Genomic DNA, 14,703 nt, shown 5'->3' with positions numbered 1-14,703 from the left:
AATAGGGACCAGCAATGGGCACTGAGGGGAAAGGCCAGCTAGGACTATGTTATAGGGACCAGCAACGGGCACTGAGGGGAAAGGCCAGCTAGGACTGTAATAGGGACCAGCAATGGGCACTGAGGGGAAAGGCCAGCTAGCACTATGTAACAGGGACCAGCAACAGGCACTGAGGGGAAAGGCCAGCAAGGACTATGTAATAGAGACCAGCAACGGGCACTGAGGGGAAAGGCCAGCTAGGACTATGTTATAGGGAGCAGCAACAGGCACTGAGGGGAAAGGCCAGCTAGGACTATGTAATAGGGTCCAGCAACGGGCACTGAGGGGAAAGGCCAGCAAGGACTATGTAATAGAGACCAGCAACGGGCACTGAGGGGAAAGGCCAGCTAGGACTATGTTATAGGGAGCAGCAACAGGCACTGAGGGGAAAGGCCAGCAAGGACTATGTAATAGGGACCAGCAACGGGCCCTGAGGGGAAAGGCCAGCTAGGACTATGTAATAGGGACCAGCAACGGGCACTGAGGGGAAAGGCCAGCTAGGACTGTAATAGGGAGCTTGCACGTTACTATTAGTTTTTTCCTCTTTTCTAGGTTCCAAGTTAATAAAACATAAGAAATGAAGTATGAGATGTCAGAGAGGCGGCTGCGGAGGTCACCCACATGGTTTATTCTGTACATAGGAGGACATAGGCCGGCTCAGTAGAGCAACTTGTTACTATACAAAATATCCAAACTTTTACAGTAAAGAAGAAATCTGTCCCCTTCTACCTGGACCTGTCTGCCACAAAGGTGCTGGCTGCTCTCCTAGAACCTGACAATATATAAAGTAACGACAAGATGGATCAGTCGCAGGACCCGTTCTTCCAGCCGTCGCGCCACCTCTCATCCACCTTCGAGCAGTCGAATTCCCCCTTGCTGAGCTTTCTGTTGACATCGTTGTGTATCATGCACATCCACTGCGACAGGTTGTGCCTGCTGCTGGTGTCAGGCTGGGTGCTCGTTAGCCTGGGAACACAATACATGCAGATACGGTGACTCTCTGGCTCAGAGCAAAGCAGAGATCATTCAATAACATTTCTGTTCAAACGCTTCCATTTCAGCATATGCTAAAAGTACAGGGCCTTATTCAGACTGGATCTCAAAGCACGTTGTTTTCTCTAATGGACAAAAAACATGCTGCACTGCAGGTGGGGCAGATGTAACACGTGCAGAGAGAGTTAGATGTGGGAGAGTTAGTTGTTTCTGTGCAGGGTAAATACTGGCTGCTTTATATTTACACTGCTATTTAGATTTCAGTTTGGACACACCTCATCAGCAACGGGCAACAGAGGGGGGCATTCACTACAACCTGCCCGTAACAGATGAACGCTTTCCTAAAAGTGCCCAGAGGACGACACTGATCATCTGTGGATGTACGGCACAGATCGTTCACCACAGCTGGCACATGTGGTTCTCAAAATGCCAGCATGAGGGGCTTGTTGTTGACCCACACTGCGCCAGTAAGAGGAAGATAATGAAACAAGCGTATTTGGTTGGCTTGTCCTAAATAGATGCCCACTTGGAGGTATTTGCCCTCCGTTACTCTTGCTGCCATGACATTTTCCTGTAGATACTAATCATCAAAAGAAGTTGACACATTGGGTGAAATGTAATAGGATGAGAGAATCAGAAAGTGAGAGATATGGTAAGAAATCTCCAGTTTTTTTTAAAGCGGCAATCATTTACACTACAATCCCAGTTTGATTTTGCAGTGTAAATGATTGCCGCTTTAAAAAAAAAGAGAGGAGATTTCTTACCATATCTCTCACTTTCTGATTCTCTCAACCTATTACATTTCACCCATAGGGTTACATTTACTAATCCTTCAAAAAATGAAGTAAGAGGATATTGCACAAATCAACCAATTACAATTTTGTACTGCATCAGAAGGAATACTTGACGAGTATTGTGCACAATTCCTCGAGTTCCTTCAGTAAGGTTCGGGAGACCTGGGTCCCTTACTTTGGTGTTCATTTTTCTTTATGTAACAATCCTTTATTTTATTTTTTACATAGGCAGAGTTCCTTCCTCATCTCCTCACCCCTACAGTACCTTCTGTTCTCATGCTCTTCTTTGGCTGTTATCCACCCTTCCTGCTCAAATGAATGACATTTTCCACCGGCTCGGGCCTGTGACACGTGTACGGTTAGCATTTTACGGCCTTTGCGTGCTGACTCGCTTGTCTTGATTTGTTATTCGGATTACAAAGGCTTTTAAAAAAATAAATATTTGTATCTTTTACTAATATTTAACCAATTATTACCAAACATCCACTGTTTAGGGGTGTTGGGTGGCATGGGGCTGTTACAGGGAAAAAGGGATTTTTGTAAGAACTTACCGTTCGAATCCCTTTCTCTGATATGGTCCTGGTGACACAGCTTCACATTGGGATGTAGGAGGGTCCGCAGGAGCCAGGCACCTATCCTAAAGCTTTTGGAGGGTAGGCTCCTCCCCTACTGCATCCCAGATTCCTCAGTTCAATCTTTCAAAGCCACTGGAATACATTAACTCAGTACAACGCCTGCACATATTATATGCACAATTTTAAATTTAACCTTTCAACCAATTATAACATGAAACATCATGAACACTGGCATACTTACTGAGCGTAAGGGAGGGATCGCTGTGTCACCAGGACCATATCAGAGAAAGGGATTCGAACGGTAAGTTCTTACAAAAATCCCTTTTTCTCTTTCAATGGTCCTGGTGACACAGCTTCACATTGGGACGTTCCAGAGCCGGTCCTTTTGGGTGGGTACGCTCAGGTCTGCAGTATTCATCACTGCTCGCCCGAATGATGCGTCCACCGACGCGAACTCATGGAACCTATCGAATTTGGCAAAATTATGAACAGATGACCAAGTGGCAGCGCTGCAAACCTGCTCAGCTGTTGCCCCATGTCGAACCGCCCAAGAGGTGCCAACCGACCTGGTGGTATGCGCATTAATCCTGGCCGGTACAGGCCTACCAACTTTAGTATATGCAAACGCAATAACAGAGCGCAACCACCTAACAATGGTCTGCTTAGAAGCAGGCCAACTAAGTTTGTGTATGTCATACAAAACCAGTAAAGTACCAGTCTTTCTGACACTCTTAACTCTGTCCACATAAACGCGCAAGACGCGCACAACATCCAAATTCCTCAATTTGTCCCTTTTCCTAACAACCCTCTGGGGGTTGAAACACAGGCAGAACAATCTCCTGATTTAGAAGAAAAGCAGAGACTACTTTTGGTAAAAATCTAGGGGTACTGTCCGAAAGGCAGCCCTATCATCATGACATATAAGGGAGGAAGACTTGTAGAACAAAGCAATCAACTCCGATATTTTTTTTTTTTTTTTTTTCTGACGCCACCGCCAACAAAAATACCAGCTTCCCTGAAAGGAAACTAAGGTCAACCGACCTTAACGGCTCAAAAGGCGCCTCTTTAAGGTACTCCAGAGCCAGAGATAATTCCCCTGGCGCTACTGGTTGGTTGTAGGGAGGTTTCAATAGATAAACCCCCTGCAGGAAGGTCTGTACTTCTGGTTCTAACGCAATCCTTCTTTGGAAAGAAAAATTGACACGGTCGAGATATGTACTCTGAGTGACTGAAGGCCTAACCCAGAGGAAAGGCCCTCCTGTAAAAAACTCCAACAATTTAGCCATTTTAAATCTCGATGTGCGTGACCTCTGTCTTACACACCACCAAATATAGGTCTTCCAGGCCCCAAAATAATTTACCGAAGACACTGACTTTCTGGCTTTCCTCATTGCGTTAACCACCGCCTCTGAGAATCCTATATTCCTCAAAATGGCGTTTTCAACAGCCAGACCGTCAAAATTAATCGAGCTGAATCCAGCTGGTTGAACGGTCCTTGTTTTAGAAGGTCTGACCTCAGAGGTAGACGCCACGAGTCCACAGAGAATCTCTGAAGCCTCGAGTACCAGGATCTCCCTGGCCAATCTGGGGCCACGAAAATTACTGGAATTGTCTGGGCCTGTATTGTTTTCAACTCTCTTGCCAGCATTGGAACTGGCGGAAAATCATAAAGAAGATTCCCCTCCCAGGGGATAGTCATGGCATCCACTGCTTCTGCCAGTGGATCCCACGTCCTGTCATACAACCTGGGTACCTGATGGATGAACCTGTATGCCTTCAGGTCCCTATCCGGGGTTTCCCCCTTATTGTAATCTAGTGGAATACTTGTGGATTCAGCCTCCATTTTCCTTCCATCAGTTTCTCCTTGCTCAGGAAGTCGGCCTCTATATTCTCCACTCCTGGTATGAAGATTGCTGATAATGCTAGAACATTCTGTTCCGCCCACAAGAAGATTCGGGACACCTCCCACATGGCCAGATTGCTGTGTGTGCCTCCCTGGTGATTCAGATACGCCACAGCTGTGACGTTGTCGGTCTGAATGCCTAAAAGGGAGCTCTTGTAATCTTTTCTCCCGCCAGAGAAAACCTCTTCCACACAGCCCTCAGTTCCAAGATGTTGATCAGTAAGGCAGACTGTAAAGTATCAGTCTTTCTGCTCTAAAGTCCACAAGCCCTGCAGACACAGGTCCACGACTACTGCCCCTCAGCCTCTGAGACTGGCGTCGGTAGTGACTACCAACCAGCTCCAGGACTGCAGGGACCGACTCCCCCGAAGGGAATCCACCTCCATCCACCATTTTAGGAAGGATCGAGTTTCTGAAAACAACACCATTTGTTCTGACCTCATGGTCTGAGTGTTCCCTGTCCACTGGGACACTCTAGAGTGGAACCTGGCGAACTGTAACGTCTCGAAAGACGCCATCATCTTCCCCAGCAGTTTGAGGCACCTCCATACTGCTGTGCTCTGAGACCCTAGGATCTCTTGTACCAAGGCAGCCAGATCCCTGGCCTATGCCTCTGGTAGAAACACCCAATGCAACTGGGTATCCAGACCAATCCCCAAGAATTGGAGTCTCTGTGACGGCACCAACTGAGACTTTTGTAAGTTTAAAAACCAGCCGTGAGCCTGCCAAAAACCCAATGGCTTTTGCCAAGTGACTCTTCAACATGTCTGCTGACTCCGCTCTGAACAGCAGGTCGTCCAAATATGGGATCACAGTGTTTCCCCTCAGTCGAAGCACAGCCGCCATTACAGACATTATCTTGGTGAATACCCTTGGCGCTGTGGCCAGGCCGAAGTGCAACACCTGGAATTGCAAGTGCATGGTCTCCTATCTCAATAGAGCCTGATGTCCTGGGTGAACAGGAACATGAAGGTATGCGTCCTGGACATCCATGAACGCCAAAAATTCTCCCTGGTCCAGGCTTCACAGCACTGACCGTAGAGACTCCATTTTGAAATGGTCTACCCACAAATGGATAATTAACGACTTTAAATTGAGAATCGGTCTGAAAGACCCGTCTGGTTTGGACACCCGACACAGAGTGGAATAAAAGCCTTTTTTCCATTCCGCTCTGGGGACCGGGATCACCACACCCTTCTCTAAAAGAGAATGAGCCGCTCCCAAGGGAGCTGTACGGAGCCGAGCCCCTTTTGGTATTGGCGTGGGAATGAATCTTCTTGGAAGAAGACCCTTGAAGGGAATTCTGTAACCCTGGGTTATAATTTCTAACACCCAAGAATCCCGGTCTAACAATGCCCATGCGTCTTTGAACAGTGTCAGATGTCCCCCCATCTTGACCACCGCCGGGCAAAACCCTTGGCAGTCATGCAGATGGTTTGTCCTCTCCTTTGTGTTTGGTTTCTTATGAAAGGAACCAAATTTAGACTTTAGGACCTTTCCCCTGAAGGGCTGCCCTCGGAAAGACGCACCTCCTCTAAGGGAGGGCCGCAAGACTGGCCTAAAAGCAGAAAACCTTGATGTCTGCTTGGCTGCAGGGACTGGCAGGAAAGTACTTTTGCCACCTGTGGTCTGCTTAATAATCTCTTCCAGTTCAGAAGCAAATAACAGCTTTCCTTTAAAAGCTATTGTCTCTAAGGCTTTCTTAGACACATTATCTGCCTCCCAAGCCTTAAGCCAGAGCACTCTCCTGGCATTTACAGACACTGTGGAAACTCTGGCAGCCATTTTGAGAGCTTCCTCTCAGACTCCAATACATGCTCTGCAGCCGTTTTTAAGCTTCTCTGCAAGCAATAACACACAAGGGTCAGCGTGTAAAATAGTGCACAAATTTCTGGCCCACACGATCATGGCCTTAGAGACCCAGGCTGAAACCATCAGAGGGCGTAGGGTGTATCCCACCCCTTAAAATAATGCTTTGAGGTTACCCTCCAGCTTTTTGTCTGCGGGGTCCTTAAACGCTGCTCCCCCTTGTACTGGTAGCACAGTGGCTCCACCTGAGGTCTTGATACACGTGCCACAGAATCATTTACCACTGGGACTTTTTTCCAGAGGTCAGCATGCGCCTCAGGCATGGGGTACAGGCTTAGAAATCTTTTAAGTATCTGAAGCCTTTTATCGGGGTTTTTCAGGCCCCTTTGCAGGGAGATATCAGATTCTTTACGCTGTCTCATAAAAAAAACAACCTTTGCAGGAGTTTATCCTTCACAGACAAATTTAATGCCTGTTTAACAGCAGTAATAAAATCCTCTACTCTTGAGGCTGAGGACTCTTCAGAAATATCACCCTGGTTTGTTCTGTGTACTCTCCTACCTCATCAGCAGCTAATAATGGCCCTGAATAAGACCTTTTTGGGGGTCCCCACAGAATAACCATAAAACTTGTGCAACAAGTAATTTAAACCTGCTGATTCCCATAGCAGTATCCTGCATGACCTGTAATCAGTCAGGATCTGTCTGGGTCCGAGGCAAAGAGCTAAAAGACTGCTGAGAGAATGGCAATGGTCTAGGGAAGTTACCAGCCATCACTCTGCCTGTCCAGTAATGCACCAAAGCATTTCTTTAGACCTGCCTAGGGCTTGGCCCATGCAAGTTCCGATGTACTACCCTCTGGGGTTCACTCCCCATGGGTTTCACAGCAGCGCATATAAATACATAAGCCCCCCACAGGGACAAATCTCAGTGTACAACCACTGCAAGCGCTCAATGCATTTAAGGCTCCCTCCCCCAAGACCACAGGCTGTTGCTCAGACCTGATGTTCTCAATTAACACAGTCCCAGCATTAAATGTACAAACATTATATACAGAACCAATATACTCAGTTCACTTAGCTTTCTGTAGTCTTCAGAATGGGGAAAGCGATGCCCAGGAAATCCAATCACTCTGTCAGGATCTGTAAGCCAGCTCAGCTCCGCTGCAAGCGTTCTGAATGGCGCCAAAACAGAGTGAGGGAAGGGACCAAGTCCCTGCTGCTGCGGGGTCTGTGACTTTTGGCGCCAACTACCCCCAGACAGCCGCTCCCATTGTAGGATCTCCTTGTTCCAGTATCTCCCCCTCAGCTGGGGACCACTCGGAACATGCCTGTAACAACACTGCTGTCCTCTCATATCAGGAGCTCAGTGTGTAAGCTCCGCAGAAAATGGCCGCCGCCATCACGGAGCGCCTGTCCCCCATGATCCCCACCTAGCGTGAAGCCGGTTTCAGAGCGCTCCGGAGCCCAGGCAGCTTCTTAAAAGAAGCTGTAAGCGCTGCACAGGGAGGCCAGACAGCGTCTCCCTCGTGCACAGTGAGCTGACAGGACTCGCTTCTGTCAGCTCCTGCTGCGCTAGCAGTGTGAGGATTCACTAATGAGAATCCTCACACTGTGCCTACCTAGCTAGTGTAAAAGTTAATAAAATAATAAAAACCCTAACTAGCTCTACTCCTTCGGCTGCTCCGGCAGCCCTTTAGAATAGCACCCACTCCAGTGGGCACCTAACACGAACTGAGGAATCTGGGATGCAGTAGGGGAGGAGCCTACCCTCCAAAAGCTTTAGGATAGGTGCCTGGCTCCTGCGGACCCTCCTACATCCCAATGTGAAGCTGTGTCACCAGGACCATTGAAAGAGAAAGGGGTGCAACCAATCCCCCTTGAAAAGAAGGCCCTTTTCTGTCGGTCTCCCTGAGATAATACTAACCTCCGCTTCCAACACCAGTACAGGATACAGACTGCACCTTCTGCAATCACAGTCACAATTTGGCAGCGTAGACAGAAGACAGCGGTAATGCAGCGTGAGCAGCCAGTAGACGCAGGCGTAGAACGTAATGTATCCGGTGAGCTGTCACTTCTCAGCAGCTCACCCACAGTTTGGGACGCACAGATCACACCGATATCAGATTCCCTGCAGTTCCGGCTTTTACTTTTAAAAGTCCATATACAGTATCAGGTAATGACGCTTTATTCTCTTACTACTAAACATGTCCAACTGCATTTATACAGCATTAACCCGTTTCTTTCCTGTGCAGTGTTATTCATTATGGGCCAAATTCCTTCTTAGCTGGACAAAACCATGTGCACTACAGGTGGGGCAGATGTTACTTGTGCAGAGAGAATTAGATTTGGGTGGGGTTTTTCTTCAAAGTGAGATCTATATTGCAGTGTAAAAATAAAGCAGTCAGTATTTACCCTGCACAGAAACAAAATAACTCACCCAAAGCTAAATCTCTCTGCACCTGTTACATCTGCCCCCCTGCAGTGCACATGGTTTTGTCCAGCTAAGAAGGAATTTGCCTCTAAGAGTGAACTAGAATAAGGCCCATTGTGCTGTGTATTAGTATACAGTGATCTATCCCACCTGTTACCGTGCTCCCTTGTGTCCTGCTGGCAATATTACAGTGTGTAAACTTTCTCAATAGTTATAATGAGAATCTCCATATGCAGCATGTCAACACTTAGGAAACATTGACAAAATGTCCCTGGTGGTCTATCAGTAACTTACCTGGTACGGCGCCTCCTGTGGAAGTGGGTGGAGGGTATGGCACAAGCTAACTGTAAAGGGTGCGTACACACTCTACAATCCCCACGGCCACCAATATCTGCACGGTGGGCCGGCATTGGCAAGTCCATACACACTTGCCGGTGCTCCCCCCCCCAATTCGGAAAGGTGACCCAGCATCGGTAACACAGGTGACCAACCTCCGATGCTCCCTGAATCACTTGCCACCCAAAAGATACATTGGAATATGTTTTACTTATTATTGGCTGGGGTTACTATGAGGACACTCAGTTAGATATAGTGTATATATATATAACCACAATCATCCGACATCATTGTAATGGTTATACCAGAGGTCATGTGAGCACTACAAATAGAACACACCACACACACCTCTCGCGCAGGTCCTCTGCACACTCCTCACACGGGTAAAACTTGGAGAATAGGTTAATGAAACTCTTCATCTCCAGCTGCTGTTTGGTACTGGGACTGTCTGGGTAATAAGCAGCCATTGTGTGCAGGAAGGACCATGTATTCCGGCCAAGCTCTTCCCGATCTAGGGGACACTCCGCGGGACGCTCTCTTTCCTCAATGTCTCCTTCCTGCAGGCAACAAAGGAGAAACAGACAAATCACACACTGCACAGTGAGCGCAGCACAAACAGCCTGAGGACAAATCACAGACTGCACAGTGAGCGCAGCACAAACAGCCTGAGGACAAATCATACACTGCACAGTGAGTGCAGCACAAACAGCCTAATAACAAATCATACACTGCACAGTGAGTGCAGCACAAACAGCCTAATAACAAATCATACACTGCACAGTGAGCGCAGCACAAACAGCCTAATAACAAATCACATACTGCACAGGGAGCGCAGCACAAACAGCCTGGAGACAAATCACATACTGCACAGTGAGCGCAGCACAAACAGCCTGGAGACAAATCACATACTGCACAGTGAGCGCAGTACAAACAGCCCAATAACAAATCATACACTGCACAGTGAGCGCAGCACAAACAGCCTAATAACAAATCATACACTGCACAGTGAGCGCAGCACAAACAGCCCAATAACAAGTCACACACTGCACAGTGAGCGCAGCACAAACAGCCTGAAGACAAATCACATACTGCACAGTGAGCGCAGTACAAACAGCCCAATAACAAATCACACACTGCACAGTGAGCGCAGCACAAACAGCCTGGAGACAAATCACATACTGCACAGTGAGCGCAGCACAAACAGCCTGGAGACAAATCACACACTGCACAGTGAGCGCAGTACAAACAGCCCAATAACAAATCATACACTGCACAGTGAGCGCAGCACAAACAGCCTAATAACAAATCATACACTGCACAGTGAGCGCAGCACAAACAGCCCAATAACAAATCATACACTGCACAGTGAGCGCAGCACAAACAGCCTGAAGACAAATCACATACTGCACAGTGAGCGCAGTACAAACAGCCCAATAACAAATCACACACTGCACAGTGAGCGCAGCACAAACAGCCCAATAACAAATCACACACTGCACAGTGAGCGCAGCACAAACAGCCTGGAGACAAATCACATACTGCACAGTGAGCGCAGTACAAACAGCCCAATAACAAATCATACACTGCACAGTGAGCGCAGCACAAACAGCCTAATAACAAATCATACACTGCACAGTGAGCGCAGCACAAACAGCCCAATAACAAGTCACACACTGCACAGTGAGCGCAGCACAAACAGCCTGAAGACAAATCATACACTGCACAGTGAGCGCAGCACAAACAGCCCAATAACAAATCACACACTGCACAGTGAGCGCAGCACAAACAGCCTGAAGACAAATCGCATACTGCACAGTGAGCGCAGCACAAACAGCCCAATAACAAATCACACACTGCACAGTGAGCGCAGCACAAACAGCCTAATAACAAATCATATACTACACAGTGAGCACAGCACAAATAGCCTGAAGACAACTCACACACTGCACAGTGAGCGCAGCACAAACAGCCCAATAACAAATCATACACTGCACAGTGAGCGCAGCACAAACAGCCTAATAACAAATCATATACTACACAGTGAGCGCAGCACAAACAGCCTAATAACAAATCACACACTGCACAGTGAGCGCAGCACAAACAGCCTAATAACAAATCACACACTGCACAGTGAGCGCAGCACAAACAGCCTAATAACAAATCATATACTACACAGTGAGCGCAGCACAAATAGCCTGAAGACAAATCACACACTGCACAGTGAGCGCAGCACAAACAGCCTAATAACAAATCATACACTACACAGTGAGCGCAGCACAAATAGCCTGAAGACAAATCACAGACTGCACAGTGAGCGCAGCACAAATAGCCTGAAGACAAATCACACACTGCACAGTGAGCGCAGCACAAATAGCCTGAAGACAAATCACACACTGCACAGTGAGCGCAGCACAAATAGCCTGAAGACAAATCACACACTGCACAGTAAGCGCAGAACAAACAGACTGAAGACATCACACACTGCACAGTGAGCGCAGCACAAACAGCCCAATAACAAATCACACACTGAACAGTGAGCGCAGTACAAACAGCCCAATAACAAATCACACACTGCACAGTGAGCGCAGCACAAACAGCCTAATAACAAATCATACACTACACAGTGAGCACAGCACAAACAGCCTAATAACAAATCATACACTACACAGTGAGTGCAGCACAAACAGCCCAATAACAAATCACACACACTGCACAGTGAGCACGAGACAATAGTCTAAAGACAAATCACACACTGCACAGTGAGCGCAGCACAAACAGCCCAATAACAAATCACACACTGCACAGTGAGCGCAGCACAAACAGCCCAATAACAAATCACACACTGCACAGTGAGCGCAGCACAAACAGCCCAATAACAAATCACACACTGCACAGTGAGCGCAGCACAAATAGCCTGAAGACAAATCATACACTGCACAGTGAGTGCAGCACAAACAGCCCAATAACAAATCACATACTGCACAGTGAGCATGAGACAATAGTCTAAAGACAAATCACATACTGCATGGTTCATTATCTTTTAGTCACATTAAAGCTGCAGTCACCATTTATATTGTTATGTTTTTTGATTTTATGTGCAATACATTCTCTTCGAAAAACCTTTTGGGTTTCACAACACGCCCGTAGATAGGGAGGGGGCCTCAGGTGCACACACCCAGGGATTCGGTGCCCTCAGGTGACACACGCCAGCAGATAGGGAGGGGCCTCAGGTGACACATGCCCAGAGACAGGAGGGGGGCCCCTCAGGTGACACATACCCAGAGACAGTAGGGGGGCCCCTCAGGTGACACATGCCCAGAGACAGGAGGGGGGCCCCTCAGGTGACACATACCCAGAGACAGTATCGGGGCCCCTCAGGTGACACATGCCCAGAGACAGGAGGGGGGCCCCTCAGGTGACACATGCCCAGAGACAGGAGGGGGGCCCCTCAGGTGACACATGCCAAGAGACAGGAGGGTGGCTCCTCAGGTGACACATACCCAGAGACAGGAGGGGGGCCCCTCAGGTGACACATGCCCAGAGACAGGAGAGGGGCCCTCAGGTGACACACGTCCAGAGACAGGCCCCTCAGGTGACACATGCCAAGAGACCAGAGAAGGGCCACTCAGATGACACATGCCTAGAGATCAGAAGAGGGCCACTCAGATGACAAATGCCTAGAGACCAGAGGAGGGCCACTCAGATGACACACGCCCAGAGACCGGAGGGGGGCCCCTCCAGTGACACACGCCCGGAAACAGGGGAGGCCGACGGTGACGCAAGCCCGGGGACAGTGGGGCCTCAGGTGATATACACGCCCGGGGACTCTTACCGGAATGGCCGCGTTTTGCTTCCTCTGCGTTCTTATCCAGCTTTTGAAGTCCATACATGCCCGGCAGGGCTTCCGCGGCTTCCCGTTCTCCGCCTGGCCGGCCCCCTCATCCTTCACCCCGGGAATAGGGAACGGAAACCCGCTGAGAGGATTGGGGGGATGCCGATCACTGGGCGCCGCCATCTTGCCGGAGTAATGCATGCTGGGAAGAGCGGTGCACACACTGACAGGCGCTGGGGCACCAGGTGGCGCTGTGCATGCACTGAAGGTGTGGTGGAAGGAGCAGGTGTGCTGGCACTAGTAGATACACATCATCTATTCTGTGTGCATGCCGTAATATGTGGTTGTTATTATTACATTAGGTGCTCATACCATACATAGCTATCAGTGTGGCCATGTATTAGCCACTGTGCCTATCCTTTCTAGTGCCTGACTGATACATATATGCAGGTTTCCAGATTATGGGGGAAATTTACTAACAAAATTCGTGAAACCTGCTGGCTGGTTTGGCTTGGGGCTGGTTCTTAAAATACGGGGGACCCCTAGTCATTTGTCCCCCGTATTTTGGGAACCAGCCCCGGACCTGGTTTTAAAAAATCGGGGAACCCCTATTTGTCGGGTTTCCTGATTTTTTTATTACCGGCCCTCTTTTAGCCTGGTGCTGGTTACGGCTGTGGGGGGACCCCACGCCGTTTGTAATTTTTCTTTATTTATTTTTTCTATTTTTTTTTTTACACCTTGCAGCCTGCAGGTGTGGTGACCGGAGTGCGAAGGAGGGGGGTTCCCCTCTTACCTTGTATCTTCGGAGCACTTCAGGTTCTTCCGATTTCCCGTGGTCCGTTGGGCAGGAGATTACACTTCAATGAAAGGGACACTGTTTGGTAAAGTAACTTAGGTTTATTCTTGGAGTACGGGCAACCTCTGGCCACTGACCCCCTCGACTGAGCAGTAGAGCAAGGATAAGGCACAATAGTTGGTACAGTAAACAATAGTTATGAATATGAACTTGAATTATTAGTATTTACTAGAGAAAACAATAAAGCGTGATAACTTATCACTAAGGCGTTCAACTGTCAATTAGGCTCGGTAATACCAACCACAAGTGACCTAGTCACACTACGCGTATGCCCACTAGGGCCTACAGACTCCACGTGTTCAAGGTACCGTGACGGCGTTCTGGGTAAAACACCCCCGCTTTAACGTTACTACTGGATTAACGAGTCGACACGGTACCGTTAACACTGAAGGCTACGTTCAACATGTACACATATATCAAACCGTACATCAGACACCACACCAATAACCATATCAGTAGGCAGTAATCTGGCTAACTGGTGCACCAGGGTAATTACTTAATTGAGGTGACGTCACCTTGCATGGGGCCCAGTCCTGGTCAACCTGTGCACAGGGGTCTGAGGAATGGCTGTCCTCCTGAGGGGTCCAGTGCGCGCAATGAGTTGCGATAGGCCTGTGTCTTCCTGATGGGACTTGTCACGTGGGGTAATTGGTCCTCTAACCTGGGGGCCCAGCAATCAGTTTGTGGTAGTGCAATACCGTGGTTGGGCCACAAGGTGGCGGCGTTGTCACACTGGTGGAGAATGATAGTTAACAGGGAGCTGTGAGTCGGCTGGATCCTACAACTCTTCTCTAGTAACTCTCTCCTCTGGTTAAGGCGATCTTGCCTGAGCTATGGAGTACCTCCGGGTACGGGCACAGGTGGGCACCTGAAATGGCTGCCGGCCGGTGTCTGTGGGTAACTGGGCTAGCTGCCCGAGGTGTCAGGTGTCTGAGTTCCTGGGAACTGACAGGGTGGCTGCCTGTGATGCCAGGCGCTGGGTGCGGGGAAGTGCCTGGGGTAGTAACTTGGGGGCAGGTGCTGGGTACAGATGGGCAGGGGGAAAGTCTGTTTGCAGAACGGGGGTACCTGTATGCAGCTCACTGATGCAGGCTCCCGCCCGTCACTCTCTGCCTTGCGCAGCCGGTGTCCTCC

General features: G+C 48.7%; 1 protein-coding gene across 1 annotated transcript; it reads right to left on the bottom strand.

Annotated features, from left to right (window-relative positions):
* Nucleotides 1-633: 633 nt before the first annotated feature.
* On the bottom strand, nt 634-12,947 carry GFER (growth factor, augmenter of liver regeneration). The gene is made up of 3 exons (XM_083152613.1): nt 12,714-12,947; nt 9,230-9,438; nt 634-1,005 (listed from the first exon to the last, which is right to left on the bottom strand). Exons 1-3 carry the CDS (start codon nt 12,912-12,914, stop codon nt 843-845), a joined length of 573 nt encoding a protein of 190 aa, XP_083008739.1. The 5' UTR covers nt 12,915-12,947; the 3' UTR covers nt 634-842.
* Nucleotides 12,948-14,703: the final 1,756 nt, after the last annotated feature.

The sequence above is a fragment of the Crinia signifera genome, chromosome 7 (assembly GCF_055691185.1).
Source record: "Crinia signifera chromosome 7, ASM5569118v1, whole genome shotgun sequence".
NCBI classification, from domain to species: Eukaryota; Metazoa; Chordata; class Amphibia; order Anura; family Myobatrachidae; genus Crinia; species Crinia signifera.
The sequence above is the reverse complement of the archived record's forward strand: the minus strand, read 5'-3'. Positions and strand labels throughout refer to the sequence as shown.